Genomic DNA, 27,234 nt, shown 5'->3' with positions numbered 1-27,234 from the left:
AAACCTCAAAAGCAACTCAGACTTTGGGTGATGAAATTTATTTTTACGTGGGGCAAATTCCTGCCTTTATTTTGCACCTGTGGTCACTAGTCCCACTTGGTGTGGGTTGTAGCTGCATAGCCAAGGGCAAAAATCAGCTCAAGCCATGGACCCACCCTGACATGCCTTGCATAGGTGAACAAAGAGTGCCAACACAAGCAAGAGCTGCAGAATCAAGGAAGAAAAATCAGCCTTTCTCTGCTTCCTCCAGCATATTCTGTTAACCAAAGAAGAGGTTTAGGCTTCTTTGAATACAGTAAAACAAAGGCAAAATATTTAGATGTAAGCTTGGCTGACTGATTTCTGCACCCTGGGCCACAAAGACTTCCAGTGTCCTGAAGCAGGCTCTGGAGAGGAATGTAGGAATGTTACCAGGGATGTGCAGGACATACAGATGCCTTTGATAAAGCACTTGTTACGAAGCAGAGAACGTAGCTTTGACTGTCCCAGAGCTGGTGGTTCCCACCAATCCCCAAACGCGCTTCTCCTTTCAAGACCCAGTGCTTCATGCAAGGATAAACATTTGTAGGTCTATTAGGACAGGGGATCTAATGCTTTTTGAATGCTTTGATTTGGTGTCAGAGTATTCCCAGATGTTTATCTAACCCACAGGAAACAGCGTAGCAAACTTTACAGGTTATCACCAGAAACTTGATAACTATCTAGAGCTTTCTGATCAGCTCTTAAAAAAGAAGGGAAAACAGGGACTTAAGGATGATGTGTAGCTCTCACACCTTTTGCTTTTCCTTCCCTGTCCTGCTCTGCTCTCCCACTATCGCATCTCATCTACACCTCTGCTTTTCCCTCAGCTTTTTGCCATGCTTCCCCTGCAAGATGAGTGCTGCTGGCCCCGGGGCAGAGCAGGTGTGCAGGGGCCTGTGTGCACGGGAGCGGGGGTACGGGTATTGCACCCAGCAGGTGCCAACTGAGCCTGCGTCTGTGTGCGGGCCGGGCCCTCAGCTGGTTCGGTCTGTGACCGCCAGTGGAGTGCTACAGACTCACTCCGGCTGGTTACAGTTGAACATACCTGTTGGAATGTGTGGGAAATGTATGGCCTCGTTTATCTCCGCGGTGGGCAGGGAAACTCCGGTAACGAGGTGAGGTCGTTAGCACTGCACATGTGGCTTCTCCAAATGCCCCTGCTTTCCACAGGCTGCGTGTGTCTGCAGTGGGAAGGGATGCCCTGTGGGCCTTCTGTTCATGTTTCTTCATTTTTAAAACCTCTGAAGTGTTCGGATGCAGAAGTGGAGCATGGAAACAGTGCAGGGAAGCCACTAGTCAAGGAAGATCCCTGCCTAGACAGGAACCTCATGCCATTGAAACTTTCATCTCATTTCCTGATTCCACCACCTCGTTTGCCCCTCTCTTTTAAACCACAAAGCTTCCTCTCCCTACACCCGGCTCTTCTCTGTAAATAGCTGTGGTGCAGCTGGGGTGTGACACGGACACCCAGCAGGCCGTCGCGTGGGGCCAGGGGGGCGAAGGCTACTCCCCACCACAGCCCAGTTGCCACAGCCAGCACCCAGCCCTTGGCACCGTGGCACACCCTTGCTGTGAGGGAAAAATGAGGCAGAATCATGAAGCCCTGGAAGACTCCAGCAGCTGATGTGTTTCAAATCAGATTTAACATTAGTAACTGTTTAATTGCTAACAAAGACAGGAGTCATCCACCGCCTCATGCTGTGGGAGGGCCATGGTGTAGCACCCAATGAGCCACTGGCCTGAGCCTAATTCTGGTGCAGCTGGTGGCCTGGGGTTAAATGTGGGCAAAAGCAACTCTTTCTATTCTCGCTTTCTGTGGCACAGGGCAATTTTAGAACGAGACACATCAGGCTTCACCGTCACCTCCACAAGCCCTCCCAGGGCCTGCAGGCAGCATGAGATATCTCTGTGGGAGAGCAGCATGAGGCTGGACAGTGTCAGTACAGAGCAATGGGCAGAAATGAAACTCCAGTGGTGGCATTATCTCCCATTAGGCTAAAAGGAATTTTGCAGGATTCTTTAGTCCTTATTTAACAAATTTGTTTGCTTTGGAGGGAAATACTCATGATAGTGTCCGGGGCTACCCACGTGGCTGGCTGCAGCGTGGCAGAGCACAGTGCGCAGCCGTCGCACGGCCTGGCCAGCGCTGCCGTGGCAGTTGAGGGGTGTCTGTGCCCTTTGACCAGCTCTGGGATTTGTGGGGCTGCAGCTCCAGCACGCAGATGCACCCCACTGCCCCAACCGCCTGGGTGCCAGCCGGGGTGCTGGGCTGGGGGGTGAAGCCACAGCAACGGTGCTGGGCTGGGGGCTGGCGGGGACGGAGACCCGGGTGACATCGGGGCACAGAGTGTCACTGGGGGGGATGGGGCTCTCGGGAAAGGCAAACCCCGGCGCCCAGGCAGGGACAAGGTCTCCGTGAGCACCAGCATCCTCAGGATTTTCCTGGTGCCGTGTGTCCTGGAGACACCCCGGGGCAGGGAGCAGACAGGGTGCGCGGGTGGGGTGGGAGGTGTGTGGACACCCCGGGGCAGGGCGCGGGGTGGGGTGCGGGGGTGCGCGTGGGACAGGGGGTGCAGGGACACCCCTGAGGCAGGGAGGGCACAGGGACACGGGAGGGCGGGGCGGGCAGCGCGCGGGGGAGCGTGTCGGGTGGGGGGCACAGGGACCCCCCGGGGCGGGGAGCACGAGTGGGCGGGACGGGGCGGGGTGCGTGGGGACAGCGCGGGGGGGGGGGGCGAGGAGCAGGGTCGGACCGCGGGGTGGGAAGCGCGGGGACAGCGGGGGATGTGTCACGCGTGCTTGGGACACGCGTGGGGCACGGGGGGGTGCGGGGGGTGCGAGGTGCGCGCGGGGCGCGGCGCGGGCCGCCATTGGCTGTGGCGGGCTGATGTCACGGGCCTGGCGCTATAACCGCCGCGGCGACAGCGGCCGCGGGAGACGGGCGGGCGCGCGGCCGCCGCGCGCGGGACGGGACGGAGCCGAACCGAACGGAGCCGAACCGAATCGAATCGGAGCGGTGCGGCGCGGAGCGCTCCCAGGCACGCCCAGCTCGCTCCGCTCCCGCCGTCCCGTATGCGCGGCGCCCGGTTTAGCGCTGCCGCGGAGGAGCCCTAAGGCAAAGCCAAGCCCCCGCCGCCTGCCCGGGGGTCTGCCGGGGGGCGCCATGGGGGTGTCTGGCACCGAACTGCCCGGCGGCAACGTCAGCGCCAACCAGAGCGCCGCTGACCCCACGGTGTCGCGGGACGTGTGGATGGTGGGCATGGGGATCCTCATGTCGGTGATCGTGCTGGCCATCGTCTTCGGCAACGTGCTGGTTATCACCGCCATCGCCCGGTTCCAGCGCCTGCAGACTGTCACCAACTACTTCATCACCTCGCTGGCCTGCGCTGACCTGGTGATGGGGCTGGCCGTGGTGCCCTTCGGCGCCAGCCACATCATCATGGAGATGTGGAAGTTTGGGAACTTCTGGTGCGAGTTCTGGACCTCCTTGGACGTGCTGTGCGTCACGGCCAGCATTGAGACCCTCTGCGTCATTGCCGTGGACCGGTACTTTGCCATCACCTCCCCTTTCAAGTACCAGAGCCTGCTGACCAAGAGCAAGGCACGCGTGGTCATCCTCGTGGTGTGGGTGGTCTCAGCTCTCACCTCCTTCTTGCCAATCCAAATGCACTGGTACCGGGCAGACCGTGACGAGGCCATCCTGTGCTATGAGAAGGACACTTGCTGCGACTTCTTCACCAACCAAGCCTATGCCATCGCCTCCTCCATCATCTCCTTCTACCTGCCGCTCGTGGTCATGGTATTCGTGTACGCCAGGGTCTTCCAGGTGGCCAAGAAGCAGCTGCAAAAGATAGATAGGAGCGAGGGGAGGTTTCACACCCAGAACAAGGAGCAGGAGCAGAAAGGGGGAGCCGGGCACCGCCGCTCCTCCAAGTTCTTTCTGAAGGAGCACAAGGCCCTCAAGACCCTGGGCATCATCATGGGCACCTTCACGCTGTGCTGGCTGCCCTTCTTCATCGTCAACATCGTGCACGTCATCCAGGACGACATCATACCCAAGTATGTGTACATTCTCTTGAACTGGCTGGGCTATGTCAACTCTGCCTTCAACCCGCTGATCTACTGCCGGAGCCCGGACTTCAGGTACGCCTTCCAGGAGCTCCTGTGCCTCCGCAGGTCCGCCCTGAAGATGTATGCCAACGGCTACTCAAACAGCAACGGCAAGAGCGACTACAACGAGGAGGACAACGGCTACCCCCTGGCATCGGATAAAACCTGCGAGCTGCTCTGCGAAGAGGGCTCCTTCCCTCACCCCGAGGACTTTTTGCACTGCAAAGGTACTGTGCCGAGCGGGTAGCTGCGAGACGCGATGGGCTCTGGCGCGGCACACATCGGTTAGAAAGAGGAGCCTTTCTAAGGAAAAACACCCACCCCCCCACCTTAATAATAATGATCCTCTTCTAGAGCGCATCTAAAATCTAATGGCTGCAAGCAAACCTCCTGCGGGCGGGGGGTGCCCCGGGCTGGGTGCAGTTTGCTGTTGAGGGGTACGACGTGGGTCCCTTGAGCGGAGGGTGGCGGGGGGGGTTAAGGCTGTGCAGAAAGCTCGTCCCCGCGGCCGGTGTCGAACTACCCCATGACCTTGCTGTGAGCTGCCGGCGGCTGCTGCGGGAGCGCCGTGCGGGGGGCGGGAGCGGGCAAGGGGGGTCCCCCCGCCCCGGCGGCAGCAGCGGCGGGCTGCCCGGCTCCCCTCGCATGACCGAGCCGCGGTGGCCGTGGGCCCCCTCCCCGTCCAGGGGGGCAGCCTCGGGCCGTGGTGCCAGTGTTGTCCAGCCCGGGGGACGGTGCGGAGATGCCACCCTGCGGCACACCCCCCGGGGAAGGGATGCTGAGAGCGGGGCTGAGCGCGGCTCGGCAGGGCTGGGTGGGATCCGCGGCTGCTGCCGTCAGTGGGACAGTTTAAACAACGCCCAGAAACAACCAGTGCGTTTTTCGCCAAGTGCTATAGGACTTCCTGATGAAATAATAATGATAATAGAAAGAAATGGACCGTTTGCCCAGAATGTCAGACTGTGACTGTGGGACTCGGGAATGTGGTACTGGAGAGTCGGGTGAAATGCTGCTACAACCACAGACCATCCTTTTGTTGAGGCTTTTATACAGTTGTTGAGGCTTTTATAGAGCCCGGTTTGTTTAACTACAAGTCTCAAATGACAGCGAGCCCGAGGGGGTGGGAAGGGAGGAGGCTTTTCATTTTCTGTGGCAGACTGGAAGCACAGCTCTGGCCGCGGGACGGCTGTAGGTTAGTTCGTTGGTTTGTTGAGGCTTTTTTTTCCCCCCTTGCAGTAGGCTTCGCATTTTGTTCCCAGGTTGCAAGAGCTGGCGGCGGGCGCGCAGGGCTGTCAGGGGGGCGGCAGACACGGGCGGGCAGGTGTGGGACGGGGACGGAGACAGGGACGGGGACAGCACTGCTGCCGAGGTCTTGCTGTCTGAAAGTCCCGAGCTGGGGGGAAGCGGCGGTCGGGGGTGGTTGACGGGGGAATGGAGCTCCCCCATCGCCTCCACCCGCGGCTGCTGCGCGGAGGGCCGGGAGGGTGGGCAAGTGCGGGGTCTTTGCAGGAGCACTCGGGAGAGGTGGGGGAAAACGGTGCTCACGGGCCATATCGGCGCTCCGTGGGGCCGTGGGGTCCCGCGGGGGATGCTCGGGAACCGCGTGTGTGCGGGCTCTTCTCCCCTCCCCGCGCATTTCCACGCACTCGCCCCGCACTACGGGGGTTCCGCTGGGGCCGTGCCGTGGTCCGTGTGTGGCATCGGGGGGGTCGAGGGGTCCCCGGCAGAGCTTTTGCAGATGCAGTGGGGTGAGGGGCTGCACGCCCGGAACCGAGTCCCTGGGGCTGGTAGCCCCCGCCGCGGGCGGCACAGGGGGTTGGGGCAGCGCTGCAAGCGTGCACGGTCCTGGGACGGTCGGAGGCTGGGAGGGGGGATGGAGCCGCCGTTCTGTCGGCCGACACCTCTTTGCAGTCCCCATGTGGCTCTGGCTCTCCTGGCAGCTCTGAGAAGGACTTGACCCGGGCGCTGGGACCGAAAGGGGCAGCCCCAGGGAGCCTGGAGGGAAATTCCATCCCCCTGGAACGGCAGTGCGCGGGGGGGCGATCGCTGCTGCTCTCTGATGCGGCTGCTGCAAGGTGCGGGGCAGCGACAAACTCCTGGAGCTCTCACACCCCTCGTGGTAAAAACTCCACCTGGCTTTTGTGGGGCCGGGGTCTGGCAGCTCCTAGTGCTCCTTTCGTTCTCAAAACTGTCTTGGTCCTGCTAGGAAAGGGTGCTGGGAAGGAGGAACAGCATTAAGAGCCCTCTCCTCCTCTAGCCCTGCGGTGGGTGCTGGCCCAGCTCCGCCGGCCGCCGGCCGGCTCAGCACCACAGCGGAGGCAGAGCCCTTCCCTCCTGCCTCTCGCTCTCTGCTTTCATGCCTGCGCCTGCCTGTGCCCTCACCGCCTGCCTTGGGGGGTTGTCAGTGGTGCCCCATGTCCCTGGAGTGCCAGTGCGAGCCGGGTACAGGAGGGGTGGGATGGCGTGGTGCTGCTGTGTGAGGGCCCAGGTCGGCGAAAGCATTCGCTCCTCCGATAAACATTAACAGGCTGTCCGGGGGGGACCCGGGGCCGGGCGGGCAGGTGCTCTTGGCTTCCCACCGCCCAGGGACTGCAGTGCCAGGGGCCGGTGGGCTGTGGAGCCCGTGTTGTACACCCGCTCTGGCTGGAGGTGCGCTTCAGCTCTGTGCAGGCCCTGATTATTATTCAGAGGGAAGTGAAAATTAAGTTCTTGATTGTAGCAATCGATATCTCCGGTGATGTTAAAATCTCCTCCGTTTTTAATCTTGCCAGTCACTTGCCATATTTTGCCATGCCCATGGGCAGCACAGGTGAGCAGGTAGCAGGGAGGTGACCCCCAGTGACAACGCGTTTCTGACTGGGGGGCAGGCCAGGCTACAGCAGGCTCAGCAGCCAAACTCCCACCCACTCTGGGGCAGAAGTCTCCGGTACAAAGAAATCCAGCATCCACGTTTCAGTTGCTGTCTATATTTCCACTACTATTAATTATTTGCGTTTCAATAGTACATGTTGTGGATCAGGGATTTGTTGTCCAAATAATTGCTTTATTTGTTTGGCTGGCTATGTTCACACTTCAGATGCTGTGGCTGTATGTAGCCCAAGCTGAGAGATGAGCAAGTGGCTAATTGCAGAACCACTGCAGCATCCGGAGTACATGGATGAGGAAGAGGCAGGGACGTTGGGCTGTTTGCACTGGGCAGTTGACCTTAGTACTGCAATGCTCAGTTACAACTTTAGGGAACCACAGGCTTGCAGTGAAGTCTGAATGGTGAAGAACTGCTTTCTTTCTTCTAAGGCAACATTAGTAAAAGTGGTGAAGTACATGGTTCTGGAGGGCAGCTGGAATTGAAACAGGGAAACGTTGGAGGAGAAAATATTGTGGCACCGCCAAAGCCAAACTGTCAAAACCTTTCCTGATCCATGGTTGAAAAAGAAAAGCTGTGTAGAGGAATCCTTTGGCCTGTTAAAGTATTTTATACTAAAAATATAATTTTATAGATACATGCTAGGCATTAAAAAATGGAACATTTAAGTTGGGACACTAGCTGCTCAAATTGATTTTAGGATACTTAGGAATTTACCCTAGCAGAGAGCTGGCTCAGGTTAAATACATCTGATAAAAACACACTGTGGTGACTTCATCTGACGAAAATCACTGTGACAAAATACCAAATCTTTACTGCAAACAGAGCAGCTTCTGTGCTGCTGGTTTGTACCTTATACCACTGCCACAAAGGTGGATAGAGCACGAGTGGGACACTATCCACCCCCCGGGTGTCAGTGTGTCCAGCTAACTGGAGCTTTGCAGTACATTCCCTGCTTTTAGCCACGTTGGCCAAACAGATTGTTATTGTTTTTAAAGTCTTAGTCAAGATGAGCATGACAAACACAGCTTTTGTGTTGTTACAAAATACTGTCCTCACCATAGGTCCTGGTTGTGATTTGGTAGTTTCCACATCAGGATCTGTCTTTGCTTTGTCCTCCAAAACAGGCAGAGTATGGAGAGCTGCTGTGTTATGTCAGTCCCTTGCCTCTTGGGAGCATTCCTGGAGAGCTTTTTCTTTCTGGGAAGCCAGGCCTTGAAATATAACCTGCTGCTTGCCCAGCACTGGGGGGGCGTGGAAGTGCCAGGGCAGCTGGCAGAGGGTTCAGGGTCTGAGTGCAAATCCCCACCTGCAAGCGCGACTCGAGCATCCCTTGAGGACTGGCCGTTCCCAAAGCACCTAATATCCTGAACTGTTCGGCAGTGTTGCCCGTCAGTGCATATCGCATTGCCACACAGGGTGTCGGAGGGAGCACGTGGAGCCTGGCTGTGCCTGCCCCAGCCTTGCCTGTGGAGCCAGACCCACACCTTGTGGCCTCCCCTGTGGTTCAGGTGAAGGTGAGATCCCTGCCTAAGGGCTCTGCTAAGGCAGTGGGTAGGCAGAGAGGGAGGGAAGAGACAGAAGTTACCAAATGCAGCCAATTCTTTGATAATAGGGCAGGAATTAGTAGCGTAGAAAGGAGAGCCCAGCTTCTCTGGAGAGGGAACGGATGTATGAGCAGGCACACAATGTGTTTTTCAGCTCTTCCGTGTCACAGCCACTGGGCTTTTCAAAGGATTTATTTATGTATTTATTTACTATAAGGGACATGTGTTTCCCATAGAGGGGAGGGTATTGACAGGGCTGGCTAGGAGTAAACAACAGGCTGCACTCAAGATGATCTGCTCTGTAACCTTCCCCAGCATCAAGGTCAGGCTGGCAGGCCTGTAGTACCCTGGATCCTCCTTCCAGCCCTTCTCGTAGATGGGCATCTTATTCGCTAACCTCCAGTCAACTGGGACCTCCCCAGTTAGCCAGGACTGCTGATAAAATGTTTGAAATTGGCTTGGTGAGCACTTCTTTCTGCCAGCTCCCTCAGTACCCTTGGGTGGATTCCATCTGGCCCCATAGACTTGTGTGTATCTTAAGTGGTTTAGCAGGTTGCTAACCATTTCCCCTTGGATTATGGGGGTTTCATTCTGCTCTCTGTTCCTGTCTTCCAGCTCAGGGGGCTGGCTACCCGGAGAACAACTGGTCTTACTATTAAAGACTGAGGCAAAGAAGGCATTCAGTACCTCAGCCTTTTCCTCATCCTTTGTCCACTATGTTTCCCCCCGCATCCAGTAAAGGATGGAGATTCTCCTTTTCCTTCCTTTTGTTTCTAATGTATTTATAGAAACATTTTCAATTTTATTTTATGCCAGTAGCCAGATTAAGTTCTACTTGGGCTTTGGCCCCTCTAATTTTGGCCCTGCATAACCTCATGACATCCTTGTAGTCCTCCTGAGTTGCCTGCCCCTTCTTCCAAAGGTCATAAACTCTCCTTTTTTTCCTGAGTTCCAGCCAAAGCTCTCTGTTCAGCCTGGCTGGTCTTCTTCCCCACCGGCTCATCTTTCGGCACATGGGGACAGCCTGCTCCTGCGCCTTTAATTACAATGCTCCTGCTGCCAGGAATCTTAAACACCCACACTGGCTAAGAGGAGGGCTTTTGCCCCCTCCCTTTGACAGTCCTCTGCCTCCAAGTGTTTGTTTTCACTGGTGTGATGAACCCATTTCCCAAGGAGATGGGTTTATGAGCACGTTCATTCCTCTGGCAGGAGGGAGGGTGGACTGTCTTGCATGTTCCCTTCTCTGCTCCCTGTCAGCAGATAGAAAGTACTATCCTTCTAAAAGCAGCAGGGAAGCAAAGGTTTCCTCACTGACCATGGCAGTGCCTGGCTGTGTCCCTGGGCTATGATGATGGAAGGAGGACCTGGGAAAGGTGCCTGCTTGTCTGCTCACCAGCATCACCCCAGTCCTTCCCCCTTCCCAGCCGCCTCCACAGAAGAATCCAGCCCTGGTAAAGCACTTGGGATCTTGGCTGACTCACATTTTTGCTAACTTGTAAGAGCATTATTGGTGCTTGCACTTCAGGTTTGCAGTGTGCCTGGTACCCAGCGTGGTTCTTCAGGTTCAGATATGCAGGGGCTGTTCTGAAAAGCCACCTTGGCCTTGGATGTTGTTCTCAGCAGAGAGGTGGTGTGACACCAGGCTCTCTAAGCGTTTAGCAAGGATTAAGGTTCCTTTCATTGCTGTTTTTACACTTGTGCTTGGCTTCTCAGGTTAACGAGTAGGACCACAGCCACTCTTTGGCATCTCCTCCCTGTGCAGCAAAGTCTCTTTAAATGTGAAAGCTTGTCTCTTTCTGAGACTTGAACCCAGTAGCCTGAGCATTTCTTTCCCTTGTTATTATTTTATCAGAGACATTTTGAAAGCGAACATTAGTCCTAACCTTTCTTCCTAGGGGCAAAGAGAACATTTTGCAATGAACACACATCCTGGGCTGTGAGGACACCGTCATTTGGCAGCTGGGGTAGCTACACCCTCTTATTGGAGACATTCCTGTGGAGTGACCAGCTGCACAGGGCACCCATGGCAACCTGTAGGTGCTTTTTGTCATGTTACAGAGCAGGGCAGCAATATTTCACTCAGCACTGCTTCTTGGGAGATGCACTACTGCTGTTCCGCAAGGGCCCAAGCTACGGCTGGTGGCATGGGCAGACCCTGTGGCACAACCGCTTCTTTTGCACCTTTGGCCGAAGGACTGAGGTTCTTGTTTGTCTGTCGCAGAACAAAGTACAGCCAGCTTGGTCAGTCAGGAGCACAGACACTTCCCCGGGGTCTTAGTGACACAGCCTGAGTCTAGATAGAGCAGTGCACACTGGAAACTGGAGTTTGCACAGAACTTGGAAGGAGGTTATCTCTCCTGATAAGCATTGTAAGAGCAGGACACAACCCTGATTCCCCTGGATTTGGCAGTGGGTATCTGCTAGAATTGTTGTATGTAAGGGTGCTGAATCAAACAGAGTATTTCAGGGGGCGCTGAGCCTTTGAAAACTTTCTTTGTCATGAGAAAGGTGGATTTGCTTCTCCTTGGTTGCAATTTTAGTTTTTCTTCTGTTTTCTCACCCTCCCAATGGCTGGAGCGTACAACTGAATTTCTGTGCAGTATTACTAGTGCCAGCAAGAGTGGACTGGGAAATGTTTACTTGTTTACTGTCCTTGTTAAGGTCGTTTTTGCACAAGTGCATATATATTTAGATATACATATGTATATGTGTGTATATATATCTCCATTATCTATATACAGCAATATATAGATCTGTATATAAACAAGGAAATGTAAAGGTGTTTTGTTGTGCTAGTAGCTATGTAGCTGAAGATCTGTATGTTCTGAAGTTTGGGTATTTACTGCACGTCCTATTGATTGACATTGTGTTTAAATAAAGAGTATTTATGGTATGCTTGTAGTCAAGTGTCCTTGCTTAAAGCTGTTTTGCTGGCTGTTATTTCCCTGATAATACTATCCAAGACTCTTCCACTGAATCCTTCAGGGCTCATTAAAGAAAAACAACACCTGAATAGCCTGGTGCTAGCAGGGAGGCACACAGCCTCCTCGAGTGGACATGAATTTCATTAATTTATCCAGCACTTTGAGCCCTGGAAGCGGTGAGAAAATTGCGGGTGCTCAGCACCTCGCTGTAAAAGGGCGTCTCTGATTTTCACCTCTTATGTCAGGGTTTGCAGACAAAGTGGTTTTTAAATATCCATCTGCTTTTCTGCCTGTTTGAACTCGAAACAGTGGCAGTCTTGGATGGCTCCTGCGCTCCTGTGGCAGAGCAGGGCTGCTGCAGAAGCACGGACTGGTACAGCTGGGGGCTTTAATCCTCTGTTGCTGGTCACCAGTGCCAGTGTTCCCTGGGACTGGGAGGAAACACAGGTGTGCAAGTGCAGAGACTGTTAGGATGGGAAACATGAAACACTACAGAATGTATGCAGGGCTTGTCTCTAAAAGCCCAGTGCTGTCCCTGCTCTGCTCCAGCCCAGAAGCGAGCCCCTGTGCTGGCATTGCAGCAGGAGTGAGTGATGAGTCTGCTCCCTCTCAGCTGCCTGAGCAAGGTCTTACCTTGCCCAGGATAAACATTGTACATCTCGGCAGGGCTCCTTAGTCCTGGCTTAGCACGGGGCAAACACTGCTGCAGCTTCTCCAGCTGTGCTGGTTTGGAGCTTGGGCTGGAAGCAGGGGTAATGGGTGAACGGCCCTGCAGGAACGAGGGTGACAGGAGCACAGTGTGGTAGGTCCCTGCTGTCTGTCCCAGGTTGCTTTATCTCCTAATTAGGACTAGAAAAGCTTCTAGGAGGGGTGTCTTTTGAAAAGTATCATAGTATCCTGGTCTGTTCTCTGTTAACACTTGCCCAGCCCTGTTGTCCTGGAGCCCTTATTGCTTCAGGTGGGAGTGAAGAAAGACCATGGTTAATGTAAAGTAGGATCCCAGCCCAGCATGTTGCAATGACAAGTATTTTGCATTCTTTATGCCACTTAAGACCATGATGAAAGTCTTGGCAGTAGAGACCAGTGTGTGTGTGTGTGTGTGCCCTGCACGTTTTGAGGCTTCTCCTTTCCAGAAACAACACAGAGGAGTTGTTATGCAGTTTAGACAGGGAGGGATTACACCAGGCACTTCCAAAACACGGCAGATGCCCAAATTGTAATAATTTATGGGTTTGTAACTTTGTGCTTTCAAGGGATAGAGAGCCCCAGCTACAAATACAAGCTGTTGCTGACTGCAGAGGTCCTGGAGAAGGAGTCAGTTAGACCTTTAGCCTGTGGGGGAAGTCTCAGCTGCCATCCAGTTCTCCCCACCCCCATTAAAACAGAACATTCAGACCAGAGAATATTTCACATCCCATCTTGGAAATGTGCTTGGTCCTAAGAGATGTGTAGACCCCAGTCCCTGCTTCTCAGCACTTTTGGTGATTGCCCTGAGGCTCCCAGCAGCCCCTCCTGGCTCTGGTCCTCCAGCCATGCCAAAGGAGAGGCATTAAGAAATCACAGTGCCTGCTGCCAGGGCTACCTGCAGTCTCGCAGACATGACTTCATTGCAGGCGTAGGCAACAGGAGCAATGGCGAGAGGATCTCTCACCAGCCCTAGAGACAGTCTGAGTGCAGCTCCCACTCGCACAGCCTCCTCAGTGGATTGGGGGGATTTAGCCTCCACCAATGAGCTCTGCAACCTCAGCCCCAGTCCTGAGAAATGCATAAACAGCAAAGGGCCTCTGGGAAGCCCCTGCCAAGTCCTTTCTCCCTCATGTAAATATTTTTTCCTCTTAAGTGTATGTTAGTGTGAAAAATCCCTCCTTAATCTTTTTTTCTCTCTGGCTGAATGAAATGCTTGTTCATCACTCGATGGGGACTGCCCTTATCCTGAAATATTGCAGCCATCGGCCCAAGCAAGAACCACACTGCCAAAAACATTTGTTATCAGCCCCAAAGCCATACTACTCTTCTTGCTTCCCAAGCCCACTGGCATCAGATCAAATGGTGCCTACCATAATGCGTGCCTGCAAGGAGATTACACTCCTTAGTGGCTGTTGGATGGAGGTCGTCCCATGGGTTGCAGTGTGTGGACAGCAAATTGGTTAGGCAGCCTTGAAGAAGCCTTCAAAACCAGTACAAAATATCCACGGGGTTGAAGGGTCCCTGGTCCAAAGCCTGAAAGTCCCATCCTATTGTATTGGACTCATGCCTGGAAATATTGTGGCAGTTTTTACTGAGAAAAACTGGAGCAGGAGCCCTAGGTAAGTTTCTTGATGTCTGGCCCTGGAAGCAAATGGCTCAGTGAGATCAAGTGGAGGCTGTTACCCCTCTCTTCCAGCCCTCTGTTTGGGACCTCAGCTAAGGTCTGTGTCTCATGAAAATAAGAAGACTGTTGCTGTCGGTGGTTTCAGAGAGGAAGTGTGTCAGCATGGTGGCCAGCCTCGCACAAGGGAACAACGCTGAGATAAATCCCTATTGGCTGTGACTGTAGGTCTTTTGTAACCCTCACTGTAACCCAGATACTACTGTGATACTCTGCCTCAACACGGGACCTTTTTTATAGAGATGAGTTAGGCTCAAAAGCTGGAGTGCAGAGCTGCTGGGTGTGAAGGGCTGTACAAACAGCTTTGTAACTGAAGATGAGAAAGAAACAGTTCCCTTGTGCTCAGATGAGAAACACCCTTGTAGCAGCCCAGCAATTTGATAGGGAGAGATTCTGACTTTCTAGGCTGGGTTTTAGGATGGTCTCCCATGGGGATTTGCTGTACTGTGCCCTGCAAAGCCTTTCCTGCCCCCATGCCTTCCCAGGTGCCTTGCTAGGCTCTGTGTAAGTTAGCCCAGTTCAGGCAGGACCTCCTTCCACTCAGCTTGCCATCTATGAAAGATGTCTGTGCTGTAAACCATGGGGTCACAGATTTTCCATTGGGATGCATGTTACTTGTCCCTGTGCTCTTGCTGAACTGGACTGCAGTGCCAGATGCAGTGGTGTAAGCTGGAAGGTAACTGATGAAATCAGTCATGACAGGGAGTCAGTCAACGCTCTGCATGATCTTGAAAGCCTGCTTGTAGCAGGATCAGTGTCTGATTACAGAGACCTTTGGTGTGGAAGGGGAAGAGAGATGCTTCATGGTTGGGCTGGAGGTGTAGGTGTTACTCTGACAATTTTTTTTCTATCATAAACATTAGAGCAGTGTCTTACCCTGAATGGGATTTTGCTTTGCGCTGCGATGAGTGCTGGTAGGGACTTGCCTTTCACAGGACCAGCCCTTTGAAGTGCTGTGGCTCAGAGACACTCCTCCCCTTGTCTTCTTCTGGCAAGTGCAGGTTGTCCTCTTCTTTTCAGCTTCATGAAAATGGAGTCATTTGTGAACTTGCCAGGGTTTTGCACAACAGAGATGTTAGCACACTGCCTGCCATGGGAGATGGAGCCCTGAGCGATGTCAGTGGTGGTGGAGAGATAATCAAGACAAGTCCCACCCAAACCTGGATGTCCTGCTGTCTCCAGCTGAGATACAAATATAGAGATACAGAGTATGAGTATATACAGTTATAGATTTGGAGGCACTAAACTGAGGGTACAGTCCACAGCTGATTCATATCCCTTCAGCACAGCAGCTGAGGCAAAGGGGAGCTGTAGGGGGGAGACCCATGGGAGGAAAAAGGGAGAGCGGAACCTCAGAAAGACATTCTGTGACTTGGAACAAGAAGGCCATTCCTCAGTAACTGCATAGCATGATTTGTTCAGCTCACTTTAAAGCTGGCTGTGTGGTCCCTGGGGCTCCCTGCTGCAGAGAAAGACCCTTCTTAAAAGGGGATCCTCAGGGTACCTATTTATAGCATGGAACCCCCCCCAAAGAGTCATCCAGCCCTGAATGAACATCTCCCCGTCCCCAGCAAAGTGATGTACAGGCTGTTCCTCCTGTAGTCCCAGCCCCTCCTTCTCAGAGACCCAGCTGACATTTGCTAGCAGACTGTAAGGGACAGTTGCGGGCATCTCTCCCTGGCGCGGGAGGTGATGACACACCAGCTGCCGCCACGCCAGGCTGGCAGGGGCAGGAGGAGGCAGGGAGAGGGGCAGGGTGCTGGGCTGCTCCGGCCTGGCTGCCCCTCGCTTGGCAGTGGGGGAGAATCAAGTGATGGGAGGCGAGGGGTGCGTGCTCTTCCCAGAAGGGAAAGGTCAGGGCGCAGAGCTGTGGTGTGATTAGCCTCCGAGCCAGAGCTGGTGGCAGCAGGGCTGGGGCCAGGGGGACTGTGATTTCTAGGCATGACTTGTGGATGTTGGCCAGGAGACACAGAAATTAATTGGAGAGGGAGATTGTTGGTCTGAAGTGAAGCATGGGGCTCTGTGTGAGAGCTGGCTAGGGACACAGTGAGGTCCCCCTACCAGTCTGCAATTCCCCCCTGGATCTAGGGAGACCCCAAGAGGGTCTGTCTCAGTCCAACCCTCTGTGCGGGGGGCATGCCACTGCTGAGCACCACGCTTGAACCCACTTGTTTGACTGCAGGATAGGATTTCAGTTTGCTACAGTCAGATGGCAGAGCTTGGGGGATTTTCCTTTCTGGTATGATACACCAAGCCAGAGGCTTGTAACCAAGTCAGAGTGATTTCAGAGCTATTTTCTTTCTCTGCCTAAGAATTCCCTTTAACACACAAAACTCAGGAGGGGAAAAATGATGATAAAATTGTTTAGACAGGGCCAACTTTTTTAGCACAGGTTTGGACAGTGCAGCTTATTGAGTGACTGTGACTGTAAGGAGGCTTCCATCAACTCTGCCAGTAAAGTCATAAATCCAATACAGACTAGAGATGAAAAACAGAGAAAGGGAAGGACTTGAAGGAGAATGGTTGAAGGAACAGATAGAGGCAACCAAAGAACTGAGGCAAAATGAAACATAGCCCCAGGAGAGTGTAAAAAGATGACAAAGAAACAAATGGGGATAAGAAAAGGGCCCTAGGAAGGACAATGACTCAGGCACCAGCAGGAAACTCAAGGTGGAAAGCAAGAGGCTGGATTCCATGCGAAAGAGGAGGGAGAGGCTGGAAAGGGATTGCAGGAGGAGAAGAAACAGGGCTGGAAAATGATGTGACAGCAGGATCTGCATTTCAGTGCAGGCAGCCTGACTGGTGCCTCTTCCCTCCTACGTTAGTAGTTCCATGTCTGCTTTCAGCCAATATGAGTCTGACTTAGCAGATCTGGCAGGAGGAGGGCGGCAGGACAAAGGGAGAGGGGACAGTTTCTCAGTGATACAGAAATGTTGGGGAACCGTGGGTGAAAAAGCATGGCCATTAGAGAGGCAATGCATGCACAGTCTGATCCCAGCGACAGGGGAGCTGTCCAAGGCAAGTGGTCAGCCTAATTTACTCTCCCAGAGCAAGGAAGGTGAGTGTTGTTTTATTTTTAAAGATGGTCTCCTCTGCCTTGTGCCATGCTACGTCCTGCAGTGGGATTCCAGTTTCAGGAGGAGCAGGGGAAAATCAACCCCAACCAAACTAAAACATTCTGCTTTTATCCATAAATGGCATCAGATATTTTTGTCTCAAATCTGTGTCTGATCCAGCACTATCCAGCACCTCAGGAGGATGACCTGGGCAGGGAGCAGGCAGGCGGTGGGGCGGGTCTTGGCACAGGGCAGTGGAGCTATGTTTAAACCCAAATCACACAAGCAATGAGCATAGTGAGAGCACACCATGCCAGGTAGTTTCAGACCTCACCTGACTGAGCCAGGTGGCCGTGCGGTGGGACCACGCCAGGGAACCAGTGACAAACTGGAGCTGGAATTTTTCCATCCATGGCAGAACAAGCACACGATTCACTGAGAGGGCTAGTGAGAGATAAAGGGAGGTGCTGTTGAGAATTACCTCAGCTGAGCATTTCAGAAGGAAGGCAGGCTGCTCAGTGGACTCTCCTTTCCCTTGTTGCTAATGCCAGTGAAGTGTTTGGTTTCTCCTGGGGATGGGAGATGCTGAAGAAGAGCTGGCTCATTGCTAGCAACTAGTATGCAGGGGAAAGCTCTCTGCACCTGCAAACTGCAAGTAAGGATTTAAGTGGCCCAGGTTAGGGATTCACATTATGGTAGTGAGCAGAACCCTGTCCCTACTGATGACTGAGTAAATCAGCTGGGGCAGGGCATTCAGACCTAATCAAGGGATGTGGAGGATGTTTCCACTGGAGATGAGTGAAAAAGACATAACTGATCCTCTTGTTCAGTAAAAATCCAACAAATCCTGGCCCTGGGTGTCCAGCCTGGGTGTCACCTTTTTACTCTGTCAGTCTTGGGGCCAGGGGTCACAAGACAGCAGTATCAAGCCAGTCCCTAGTCATGTCCCATCCTAGCCTGACACTGGAGAAGGCACAGAGCATGTCACACCCATGCTGTGCTGCTCAGGTATTCTCCCCGGTCAGCCAGATTTTCAGTCGGCTCATTACAATACTTCTTGGCTCCTTCACACAGCTGGAGTGAAAAGAAAAGCCAGGAATTTTTGTCATGGGAGGAGACTCCTATTGCAAACCTCAGATGCACCACAAACAGCTGGATTGTTTCTGTTTTTAGTGTTTATTTTCCTTCAATGTAGCAAAAGTGCCACATCTCAACTGCCGGGCACTGCAGAGCAGTCCCGCACCACGGTGGTGTGGTGGAGTCCCTTCGCAGCAAGAGCGGAGCAGGAGCAGGGCTGTCCCTGGTGCTGTGCTCCTCAGTCCAGCATTGACTGCGGCATCAGACTGCCCTGTGCTTTGCTTTTGGATGGAGATGTTCCTTCTCTCTATGACATATTACAGTCTTGATTTCAATACTTCTCTTTCCTGTCTCCCATTCCAGCCCGAGCAAATGCAATGATAGTCATGAGGTGGCCTAAAACTGGCCTTGGGTTACCTAACCCTGCTAGAGCACTGTGTGTGCTCCTCGTAAGAGGAGTGGCTGAGGGAACTGGGGTTGTTTAGTCTGGAGAAGAGGAGGCGGAGGGGAGACCTCATCGCCCTCTACAACTACCTGAAAGGAGGGTGCAGAGAGCTGGGCATGAGTCTCTTTAACCAAGTAATAAGCAATAGGACAAGAGGGAATGGCCTCAAGTTGCACCAGGGAAGGTTTAGACTGGATATTAGGAAGCATTTCTTTACAGAAGGGGTTGTCAGGTGTTGGATGGGCTGCCCAGGGCAGTGGTGGAGTCCCCATCCCTGGAGGTGTTCAAGAGTCAGGTCGACAAAGCGCTGAGGGATATGGTGTAGTTGGGAACTGTCAGTGTGAGGTTAATGGTTGGACTGGATGATCTTCAAGGTTTTTTCTAACTTAGATGATTCCGTGATTCTGTGATTCTGTGTGTTGGTTTGGGTGTGTGTGATAGAGAGAGAGGAAGATGACCGTATAAGCCAAATAGTGACAGATGCATTCAGGATCTGACTGTCATTTTAGCTGCATTGGGTTTTATGCAAAACACAGCTCATAAGCAGCACAAAATTCTGTGGTTTGGTTTTAAATAAACAAGCAAATGAAGAAAGTTGACATGAAATCATCCTGTGTAGGCATTGCCTTGCCTTGTGTCTCCTTTGGAGTGGTGGCAAGGTGGGGCTCTGCCTATGCACTCCAGCTCTACAGGATTTCCCAGCTCCAGAGCTAAGCCATGAGGCCAGTGCCCAGTGTTGTCCCTGAGCCCCTGGCTGCTCCCAGCTGCTTGCTTCTGCTTGTGCTTTTGTGCCTGTATTTTACCCTCCTATTGCACAGGACTTGCACCTCTGGCATCCCTGTGACCCCTCTAACTGGCACTTCCCTTCCTGCCATTGCAGCTTGGAAAGGGGAAACCTTTCATCCCCTCCTCTCCTCTGTCCTGAGCTGTCTGACCAATGCCAAGACTTTCTCCTCTATCTCCATGGGGCAGTGGGAGGCCCCCAAGGACCTGTGATGGCAGAGCTGCCCTAACTGGGAGCAGAGAGCTGCACATCACACTCACTTGCTGGGATCAGCACAGGGGCTCACATGGAGCTGGGGAGCCAGGAGCTGGCAGGAGGTCCAAACAGTGGCCGCAGGGGGAAATCTTGGCACAGGTGCTGTGGTTTGCTGACATGATGCCTACCTGAGAGCCTGCATGACTTGCGGACCAGAATCCATTACCTTTCTTGGTCTGGCAATGAGCTTTGCCCTCTGCATCCAAGCATAAAACCTCTGAGCGCAGAAGCAGTCTTTGCTGTTGGTGAAAAGCCTCTCAAAACTCTCCTGACATGTCAGGAAGGTGTTTCTTCGGTCCAAGCAGGTGTTCTGATGGTGGTAAGGGGACAGACCCAGTTTCAGCCATGCAGGCAGGGCAAAGAGCCATCTCTAGCAGCCTACTGTGGCTCTTTAGCTCTGCTCAGGGCTGCAGGGACAAAAAAACCTCTGGACGTTTCAGAGTCAGGCACTCCTGTCAGGTACCACGGCACCCACACAACCCTGTATGCTGTATAGGAATGAAGTGAAGCTCACAGGGCTTCATCAGGCACCCAGGAGCCCCCAAGGCTGTCATTTCATGGTGGAATGTTTCTCCACAGTCTTCTGCTGGAGTCAAGTGAAAATGTAGCAATCTCTCCTTGCATTTTTTAAAGAAAGAGCTCCTATGGATGGGATGAAATGCTTGTGAGCATCTCACAAAATGTCACAAATCAAACTGCCAAGAAAAGAGTCCCTGCCAAATGCATTGCTTTTTTTGAATAAAAGCCATATCTAGGGAGAGAAGCATCTTGTTTTGGAAATTGGGACAGACATGCTTGGGCTGTGCCTGCTTGTTCTGTGGTTGGCATTAGATGGGGTTTTCAATTTACAGTGTTCATGCGTTCTGAAAAACTTAGAAAGTGGCTTAAAAAAAAGCATTTTTGAATGTGTTTTCTATTGGGAGCCTCCAACTGTAGATAGAGGTGCCCAGAGAAAACTAGTGATGGACAACAGTTGAAAACAGCCTGATGTCCATACAGCATCTTTGTTTGTCTTATTTTCCATCCCTCCCCTTCTGGAGCTGAAGCATTTGAATCCTGAAACCAAGTTCTTTCCTGAAGCATCTTTTTCCTCCTCTTCCTTGTAGAAGACACCAAGACAAACCCATGCATTTGGAAAGTCCCCTCCCAATCCTTGGCACAGGGCAGGATTATATAAAGCAATAATTGATGATTTCCCCTCAGCCTCCAGGTTCCTTCCCGAGTTGTTGAACCTTTGTGTAGATCGACGATTTCCTCTAAAATGAGCAGCAAGCTCGCTTCCTTCTCGGAGGCTGCTCTGCTGACTGCCAAGGCATGATTAGAGAGGGTGTGGAGCAGGCATTTCTGTCATTCTGCAGGCACGCTTGCCTTTGCAGTCAGAGTGTCTGACAGGTATGGGGACAAATCAGGACAGCCATCTCACTGCCCTGGCGTGGTGATGGCCTTGGTGATAAGAGGGAGATGCAGCTGTGAGGTGTGAGTAGGGAGACTTGGTTTTCCTGCGAGGAGAGCTGTGGGAAGGGGTTGAGTACCTCGGTGGCGCCAGGGGATGCTGCCTGGGCTTTGGCATCAGCATTGCTTACAGGAGCATTGTTGCTCTTTGTTTGCTTTTTATTTATTACCTTGAGGTGTCTTCACAGTGCAAGACATGCCAGCCAGCAGCTGTGGTTTGGAAGGAACAGGTCAGCGTAGCTCACCTCTCCTGGTATGTCCATCATGCACACTTGTCAGCATGGCGAACGGGCCTGCCTTGCTGCAGCTATTTCCAGTGCCTGTGGTAAGAGGAGCATGTGCCACGTGGCTAGCATCAACACTGCTTTGCTGAGATGCTTTCGCCATGAGCGGAGGGGCCCCGCAGCTGCACGGTGCCCCCAGGACAGGCAGACCTCCTGCGGGGAGGTGGGAGCCCAGCAGGACTGGGACCCATGCAGGACCCTGGCCATATTAGGGGTGTAAACCTATCCATGGTCCAGATCCAGGCTGGGGTTGTCCTGCTGTGCAAGGTGCCCTTGGAGTGACATGGAGACACCTCCAGCCTTCAGTGTCTGTAGCCATGCCTGAAAAGCAGTCTGGGTTATATTGCCACTGTTAGAGACTGTGCTGTTACTGAAACATGTGCAACTCAGTAGTTCCAGAATATTTGTTCAGGCTTTGTACATAATTCCTCAAGATCTCAATCCTCTCTGAAGCACAAAAGCTTTTATGTGAGGTACTTGTTTAGCCACAGGAAGAAATACGGCATTAAAGTATTGCTCTGTTCCGAAGTAACAAACATCTACGATGCAGGACCCAGATTAGAAACTGAGAGAGCTGAGGTCTGTGCTCCGCTGCCATGACTCATTTCACATCTCCATGCCTCGGCACACTTGCCTGCAAAATGGAGCCTGCCAGGCGTGCGGTGCCTGGAAGGGCAGTGTCTCTGCAAGTGGTGTCCAGGAGTTTGGAGACAAGATGCTTCACAATTGTCAGATATTGTAATTTCTTGGCTATCGCAGCAGGAATCTGAACCTCAGCCTGATCCAGTTTCACTTAACAATTAAATCCTTTTGTTACTTTGCTAGAGCTCATCTAGGGTACGATGAGGTTGTCTGTAAGATAGCTGCTACTAGGTCTATGCCACCAAGAGGGTGAGAGACTGGGGCTAGATCACCAAAGGATAAAACCCTTTGCACCAAGAGGGCAACCCTTGCCTAATAGCAGTAGAAAGCCATTTTGTGTTATATTTATCAGTCGGTCTTGAGTCATCCTGCCTAATCTAAAAGTTACTCCAGTCCCTGCAAAAACTTCTTGTTTTCATTACCCTAAGTACATGTTAAATTTCCTTCCTTCAGCTGATGACAAAAAAGGTTGTGCTTTCGGATAACTTTGTTCCATCCCCTCTGCTTCTTGCATGATTCATGCAGGGATGCCACATTCCTCTGTCGGTGATAGAGGAAGCCAGGCTAAGGAGGCAATTGCATCATGAACATCAATGCAAAGGGCCAGAGAAATCAGAGGATGCTAATGGGTGCTTTTCTGTACACATGCTAATTATAGCATCACCAAAGCCAGGTCCAGGCTAGGACTTTGCCTGAGGAAATCCCCAGTGATTTTAGCCAGGAGTTTCAATTGCTGTTTGTTACAAGTAAATTACTAATAGAAACTAGACCTGTTAGATCATCTTGTGCATTTCTGGAGGATTCCTCTGCTATAGTGTAAACATAGGGATGGTTATATTGTGCTCAAAAGTCACCCTAAAGTTTTCCATGCTGTGTTTGCCTGCAGAGGATGATGGGGTGCCCACCAGTTCACTGGGCAGGAGAATCTGGGACACCCCAGAGGCACACCATTTCCTAAGCCTGTATCCCCTCTGTTTTACCCCTTTGCTCACAGTTATTCTGTTTTGACCCTTCCTCCTGAGCTCTGTGTTCAAGGAGAGCAGCAGAGCCATGCCAGGGCCCTGCCTGCACTGCTTGTCCTGTGTCTGTGCTGTGCTTCTCACCGCAGGCATCCTCCTCTCCATCCACAGCTCCTGCAAAGGATGGCAATGAAAATAACAAGCACTGTATTGGTAATAATAGAGACAATTTGGAGATGAGCTGCTGAGTGATTAAAGGACTGGCTGGACTGGTTTTTGAGGCGAGAATAATAGAGCTGAATATATGGGTACATCTCACCCGCTCCACCTTTTATCTTCCTTACATGGAAGTTGTTAACATTTGACTTCCAGTAATTTATGAAAAGCTGTTACGATTTCCACACAGACTGCATCAGGATGGATTTCCGTGCCACAGAAACCACTCTTTAATTGCACATCACGGGTTCTTTACTGGCCATTTTATCACATCGTTGGAAACTCCAGTGATCCTGAACACTGCTCTGTCCTCTCGCCACGGCAGTGAGCCCTTGTATCTCAGGGTCGAACGTGGAGGAATTGGACAACGTTACACAGCTGCTAGTCACACTCCCATAAGAAGCTGGAGGCCTTCGGATTTCAATGCTGTCATAACTATGCAACTGATTTAAAATACAATAAACTTGAAAGCCCTTCCATATCAGACCATCACAGGGCTATAGACGAGCTGCTCGAACCCCTCGTAAATACCAGGGCTGTCATTCCTGCGGATGGACTGTCCATTTTTAAATGGGGTTTCAGATTGCAGCTAGGCTTCACAGCACAGCCTGCGATTACTGCAGGGTCATGATGTTGTCAGATAAGATTTGGCCCTTCCTGAAGAGCAGGGAAATTACAGTAAATAAATTGCTGAAATGCGAACCTGGTGTCCCTTTAACTTTCTGCCCCTGCCATTTCTGCATGTTCCTGGAGAGGTTTTGCAGTGCTTTTCCTCTCCTTTAGTTAACTTCTGCAAGGGTTGTCTCACTTCCAGCCCCCTTTCTGGGGGCCTGAAGGACAGGTCTTGCTGTTATGTTATGCACCACTGAGATTTGCATTAGAAAGCCTGGATTAGGTGATCCCAGCCTCCCTGGCTGAAAACATCCAAAGACAGATGTAGCTGCTGATGAAGGAGGGCAGAGGCAGGGGCACTGGAGGAAGGGGTGCATCCCATCAAGTGCAGCAGGTCACCCTGACTGAAACCATGAGATCATCAACAAGCTGAGCTCCACCTCACAGGGAAGTCTTTTTATATCTCCATGGCAGATGCCAACCATTTGCTCACTCACTGAAGAAGGTACTTGCCAGAGAGCAAAGTAGAAAAGTCCCTGAGGGTTGCTGTGGTGCAATCACCAGCTTGAAGCTGGGCTCTGGGAAAACAGGCCTTTTTGCTGTGGTTGTATTTACCCAGGTGCGATGTCTGCTCCACCCATGGATTCCTGGCTGTTGCCTTCATGCTGTTTGCACTGCAGAACTGGGTTGCTGCCTGATGCAGGGTTGTGTTGTGTCTGCCTGTGATACCATCAGCATGTGCAGCACCTCAGTGAGCCAGCCACTGCTTGGGCAGCTGTCGCTTTGCTTTGATGAAGGAAACCAAAGCGTAGTGTGAACTGGGCCATGGTGAGGCTGAGCATTTTCTGCACAGGTTTAGCCGTGTAAATCCTGGGAGTATTTATTAACCCTAGCACAAACCTTTGTGTTCCATCCTTTGATGTAGGTGAGCAGGATAAGGGAAAATGAATCGGACTTACTCTCATCAAGTAACATCTACTAATCTATGAGTGAATGATTACCCAAGGCAATTTTTAAGCTCCAGAGCTGCTTTTGAAAAAGTTACTGGAGATTTGTTGCACAAGATAGAAATAAAGGATGGCCAAGGCTCCATCTCTCTCCTTGCCCACTCAGTTATGTATTTCTAATACAGTTGTCACCAATTTAATGGGGTGATAGAGCTGTAGGACTTCCAAAGAGCAGTGTCCTCCAAACACCAATGACATAACCAGGATTGCAAATAATTGCCACTTAAGACTCTCCTTCAAGTTGTTTGTGTGACTCCAGCATACACAAGGTGAAATGAATGTGTTTGCTCTTAGGTTATTCTTGTGTGAGGTGAAAAATAGGTTTGTTCTTTATTAGGTTAAATACTGTGAGGAGGGGACAGGAAGGAGTGCCAATAGATGCTGTACGCTGAAGCCGTGTATGTGGACAGTTCAGAAATAGTCTATGGTGAGAATGTCTAAAGGGCATAACATGCTGCCTAGTCTTTGAAATCAGACTTTCTGCTTGTTTTAGGTGGGACACAGTGTCATGTGGGGACCCACCTGCCTCAGGTCTGGTTTCAGTGCTGTGCTCTGCAGTTCTGCACGGCTCTGCCACACTCAGCATCCTGTTCTGATGTCTACTTGCTCCCTGGCTGGTCAAGAGCAGGACGCTTGCATTGTTGCTCAGGAGTCTCCAGCCTTTCTTAACTCTTAGGAAAGAGAGGTGAGAAACTGCTGTTGTGGAGAAATCAGGCTGAGAGCCCCCAGCATGGGGGAGAGCTGCTTTATGCTGTGCCCCATGCGGATTAGGGACGCGTGCAGGGAGGATGCCAGCTGAGGGAGGTTTAACGCCACCTCCACCTTCCCTAGAGCCTTGTGTGTCCTGCTGCATCCTGCGAGGCAGTCACTGTGCAGTGTGGCTATGGAGAAAGGGCTGTGACAGGGATGGCCATGCTGTTTACACTGCTTTTGTGTTATTTACGTACTCTGTCAGTCACCACTGCCACCAGAGTGGAAGGACTTGCTGTCTCCAGATGGTTTCTTTGTGCTGAATCACTTACATTTATGTAACTGCCTTTCCCCAAATGTACAGCAAACTGTACAGGCCCTCAAAGCCTGCCTTAAGAAAACTTCAAAAACTTGTGGCTTTTCTTCTCCCTCTTTTGTTTACTTTCTCCTGTTCTCTTTGCCTGCTCCCTTCCAAGCCATTAACGTTCTTGTCAGCATCAAGTTTTTGAGCTGCCATCAACTATCCCAAGGGGCACCAGCATATCTCTTACTTCCCAGTGGCAGCAGCAATACCTTGCCAGGTCAAATGTTGTCAAAATTGAAGGCTCTCAAAAAGAAACCGTGACCTTTATGAGCCCTGTAACCACTCCTGAGAAGACAGAGCGCTTCCTGCCCTGCTGCAGCACTAACATTTCACCAGTTTCTCTTTCTACTTTGATTCCCATTCATCAGAGAAGCTTCCCTTTTGCTCTGTGCACCTGCTGCAGTCTGACTAAAAGCCAGCCTGAGCCCCTGAACAAACCGAATCTGTCCTGGGCAGACCCTGAAATATTTCCACATCTCTGGGTGTGGTCCCACTCCAGCAGGAGGACAGTAGCAGACAGAAACTGGTGACTACTTCCTTCCAAGTGATGATGCTTAAAAATACATCACTGAAGTCATATTTAGGACCAGCTGCTTTAGAGCTGTCCCATGGCCTGTATCCTCTTCCCGAATACGAGTTTGTGTAACATGATGGAGTGATTTGAAATCGCAAGAACTGGATTTCTTCCATAATTCCTTCTCACAGGCAGCTGCTGCCCTGTTCCTTGTCCTCTTTGCCATGTCCCAATCCCAAGAAGACAAGCAGGTGGATAATACACAGTTTTGAAGAATAAGTTCTAAGGGAAAGGAAGGGATTTATTTCAATAAAGAATCATATTTGTGGGTGAAATGGCATCCGCTATGTCTCTGGGAGTCTAAACTAGTAACAACATTACCTCATTAATCATGTTAGTCATAAACTAACATTAATGTTAGCTCATACATTCATCAGGGGATATCTGAGCGCAGAGAGTTGTCTGAAGACTGTAGATTTGGAAACCGGGTTTATATCACTAGTGGCTCTGGCTTGCTAAGCGACCTTGGTCAGATCATGACCACTTATCTGCTGGGTAGGAGAGGTAATGCTTCTTTCCTAACTGCTTTGAGATTAGCAGATGAAACACACCATTTTGAAAATGAGGGATATAAATACATTTGTGCTGACGTAAGCAGGCAAATGCCTTCCCTTTCTCCTTCCTCCCAGCCGCCAGCAGGACCATGCTCCAACACCAGCCACCAGCTGCACACTGTGGTGCTGGTGGCTGCAGGCAGGAGCCTCCTTCCTTCCCAGGGAGGGTCACAAGAGCCATTTCCTCCATGTGGCCTCACTACAGACCGTTTCTGGCATCACGTGGGGTCAGCGGCCAATGCACAGCATGCTCTGGCTTTAATTGAGGAAGGAGAAGAGCGGTCTGGAGCTGGGCTGGGTGGCAGGAGCATTGGACACAAACCACTCATCTCCTTCCCTGGCAAGGCTCCACCAGGCTCTGCTCCTTCCCAGCAGGAAAGGAAGCCCCAGCAGCCACCAGTTCCGTCTTATGGAGTGGACTGTGGCGGCT

The 27,234-nt window shown here is 51.9% G+C and overlaps 1 protein-coding gene across 1 annotated transcript in view; it reads left to right on the top strand.

Annotated features, from left to right (window-relative positions):
- The first annotated feature begins 2,985 nt into the window (after positions 1-2,985).
- ADRB2 (adrenoceptor beta 2) overlaps positions 2,986-27,234 on the top strand; it is a 36,221-nt gene continuing 11,972 nt past the window's right edge. The window contains exon 1 of the mRNA XM_074916165.1: positions 2,986-4,358. Coding sequence (XP_074772266.1) covers positions 3,185-4,358 — 1,174 coding nt within the window. The 5' untranslated portion in view covers positions 2,986-3,184. The remainder of the gene's footprint in view (positions 4,359-27,234) is intronic.

This window comes from Athene noctua, chromosome 12 (assembly GCF_965140245.1).
Source record: "Athene noctua chromosome 12, bAthNoc1.hap1.1, whole genome shotgun sequence".
Classification (NCBI taxonomy): Eukaryota; Metazoa; Chordata; class Aves; order Strigiformes; family Strigidae; genus Athene; species Athene noctua.
This window is presented reverse-complemented; position numbering and strand designations above follow the sequence as displayed.